This window comes from Morone saxatilis, unplaced genomic scaffold (genome assembly GCF_004916995.1).
Source record: "Morone saxatilis isolate NCDOM2014 unplaced genomic scaffold, NCSU_SB_2.0 Contig3, whole genome shotgun sequence".
Taxonomy (NCBI): domain Eukaryota; kingdom Metazoa; phylum Chordata; class Actinopteri; family Moronidae; genus Morone; species Morone saxatilis.
In genome coordinates, this window is record NW_023339873.1 from 393,615 (window position 1) to 396,708 (window position 3,094).

At 46.3% G+C, this 3,094-nt stretch overlaps 1 protein-coding gene across 1 annotated transcript in view; it reads left to right on the forward strand.

Moving 5' to 3' along the window:
* heatr5a (HEAT repeat containing 5a) overlaps positions 1-3,094 on the forward strand; it is a gene marked incomplete at its 5' end in the record, with an annotated part of 15,647 nt that overhangs the window by 1,734 nt on the left and 10,819 nt on the right. Inside the window, 6 exon segments of the mRNA XM_035673333.1 lie at positions 340-499; positions 618-807; positions 887-1,056; positions 1,553-1,579; positions 2,513-2,657; positions 2,743-2,925. Of these exon segments, the coding sequence (XP_035529226.1) occupies positions 340-499; positions 618-807; positions 887-1,056; positions 1,553-1,579; positions 2,513-2,657; positions 2,743-2,925 (875 nt within the window).

Consider the following 3,094-nt stretch of genomic DNA (forward strand, 5'->3'; position numbering starts at 1 on the left):
TACAACTACTAACAACCTGAATCACTGAATATTGATAGTCAGTGAGGAAGTTCATTCAAGGTTACTTTATTGGTACCCAAAGGTAGATTTGGTTTGCAGTTAAAGACAACAGACTAACATACTACAAATATTATAAAGGTAAACGTGCTCCAGGCTCTAAAGATCAGGACTTTCAAAGAGAGATAAAAAATAAAACGCTAAGATAAATAACAGTAGTATAAATAATGTAAAACTGCAGATAACTGCCATGTTACCACAACTATTCAAATACTTATTTATCCTTGATAAAAGTCCAAAAAGCTGCTGCTGCCTCTGACACTATTGATCTCAACTCTTCAGGCTGAAGACGGCTCGGGACGCAGCGTCTCGCAGCGGCTACGCTCTAGCTCTGGGGGCGCTGTACCGATACACCGGAGGCATCAGCTCACCTCAACACCTGTCCACCTGCCTGGGAGTCCTGTTCACCCTTAGCCAGGACAGCACTTCGCCCGAGGTCCAGGTACTCGCACAAGATTATCATCCTGATTTTAACTGTTTACTTTACGGACATAAAACCATCCTAACTCAAACTTTACCCCTAAAAGTCTGAAATGTCCCCATGTGTCTGTCGGGTCCAGACCTGGTCTCTTCACAGTCTGTCTCTGGTAGTCGACTTGTCCGGCGGTTTGTACCGCGCCCACGCCGAGCCGTCCTTTACCCTGGTGCTCCGGCTGCTGCTGTCGGCTCCACCCACCCACCCTGAGGTGCACCACAGCCTGGGACGTTGCCTGCACGCCCTCATCACCTGCCTGGGCCCCGACCTGCAAGGTACGACCCTCGTCTCCCCTGAGCCCGGACACAGAGTGGATGTCGGGAGCAGCTGGACTGATGTGTGTGTGTTTCTCAGGTGAGGGTGCGGCAGTATCCGGTCTGCGCTCCAGCTGTCTGGTGGGATGCGGAGTGATGCAGGCCGGTCCAGACTGTCTGGTTCAGGCCAGAGCCATTTCCTGTCTGCAGCAGCTGCACATGTTCTCGCCACCACACGTCAACCTGGCCAGCCTCGTACCGGCTCTGTGTGTGAGTACACCTCAACCAGCAACGTTACTCTCATTTATCTCATAAGGGTGGTATAGTCGACAGCACTGGTTCTCAACCTAGAGTCCAGGGACCCACAGGGGTCCTTGAGGGGATTTCAGGGGTCTTGAGAAAAACGAGGAATATTGAAGCTAAGAGTTTATAACCAGCTGCCAAATGAAATGAAATAAAAGTCTCCAGACAGACGATGAGCTGGCTGCATTAGTCAGTAATAACAGCTGCTTGCTCTTGCACTTACTTTAAGTTTGGCTGTTAGCAAAGTCACTTTGCTGCCACCTCAGATTATTTTCTCTGGAGGACAAAGATCAGATCTCAATAAGGATAACGAGAACACATTAAAAATACCAGGTGTAAATACAAAGATCGTTTATTAACCGGATACAGATTATTAGTCTGGCTGTAAACGCGGTGATGATCTCTGTGGGGGACAGGCCAGTGTACAGTGAGTGTGTGTTTGACCCTGTCTTGTGTCTTGCAGGAGATCTTGTTGGATTATTCCCTGTTGGTAGGTCCTCTCTCTAAGGCCTGAAGCTGCTGTTTGTCTCACTTTTCTTTTCAGCTTCTTTCTCCCTCAGCACTTTTCTGTTGCCGTGGAGCTTTTTAACACCGTTTCCTGTCACTGAAACATTTTCCTCTTGGTTTTGATACTGTATTAACTCACTGTTGTTTTGTTGTTTTTGTGTGGCAGCTCAATAACATTAACAGCTGCATTAACATCTCCCCCCTGCTGGCTGTTTTCACCATCTACAGTGAAACTACTCAGTGTTTCCTCTAGAGAGAGCTCATAAATTCATCTAAATATTATTATTATTAAGATTAATCCTGTGTATTAGGGCTGCAATTACAAATATTTGTTTTATTTTTGATTAATCTGTCAATCATTTAGTCCATAAACTGATGGATGATATTGTCCTCAACCCAAAGATTATTGGATGAAAACACTTAAAATATTCACATTTGAGAGGCTGAAAACAGAGTTTAACTCTTTTTCTTAGAAAATGACTCAAAATGATTGATTGACTATCAAAACAATTCAACTTATTAATTTAATAGTTGCCTGATTGATTAATTGACCAGTCGTTGCAGTTATATTGTGAATTTGGAACTGGTAATTTTCCTTTCTGTCACTATTTACTTACATTTTATGGAGAATTTGAGAAAGTAATTGTCAATTAGTAATTAAAATAGTGGCATCTCGTGGTGTAGATGCAGATTGCCTCTCCCTCGCTTCACCCTCCCTTTCCAAGCTTAAAGGAGAAACTACGGTGGCCACAAAACAGACCCTGTCCAGAGCCAGTGTTTGGGTATCGATAGCTCCTCCTCAGTGTGACACACTGGAGCTGAGTCTGGAGGAGACACTGTCTGTAGCTGCATGCTTCCTCTGAAAACCTTTAAACCTGTTCACAGAGTACACCCATTAACTCTTTGTGTGTTTCAGGCCAACCTGTGCAGTTCGTACCTGTGTCTGCGGCGGGCCGTGGTGGCGTGTCTGCGGCAGCTCGTCCAGCGGGAGGCTCTGGAGGTGTCTGAACACGCGGTGACTCTGGTCAAAGAGCTGCCGAGACGAGACAACACACAGCTGGGTGAGAAGGACGCACAGTTTATTACACGCTGTTAGATACACGTCTGTCCACGCCCTAACCACCCCCCACCCTCCACCCTGTGCAGACGTCACCATAAAGGAGGTGGGTCTGGAAGGAGCTCTGTTCACTCTGCTGGACCGGGAGTCAGATCCAAGCCTGAGGAAGGACATCCAGGAGACTCTGGTCCACATGATGGCGTCCAGCGCCACCAGCGGGAAACTGGGACACTGGCTCAAACTCTGCAAGGACGTCCTGTCTGCAACCACCGGTGGGTTGAATCTGTCACAGAGTTTATGCTTTAAATCAGGTTTATCAAAGTCTTCATCTACACCACGCTTTACCAGAGAGTCTGAGGAGGTTCTGCTTTACATTTTACACGTTTCTGAAATTAAACGTACATCGCTATCCAAACTATAAGAAAAGAGGAGGTTTGATGA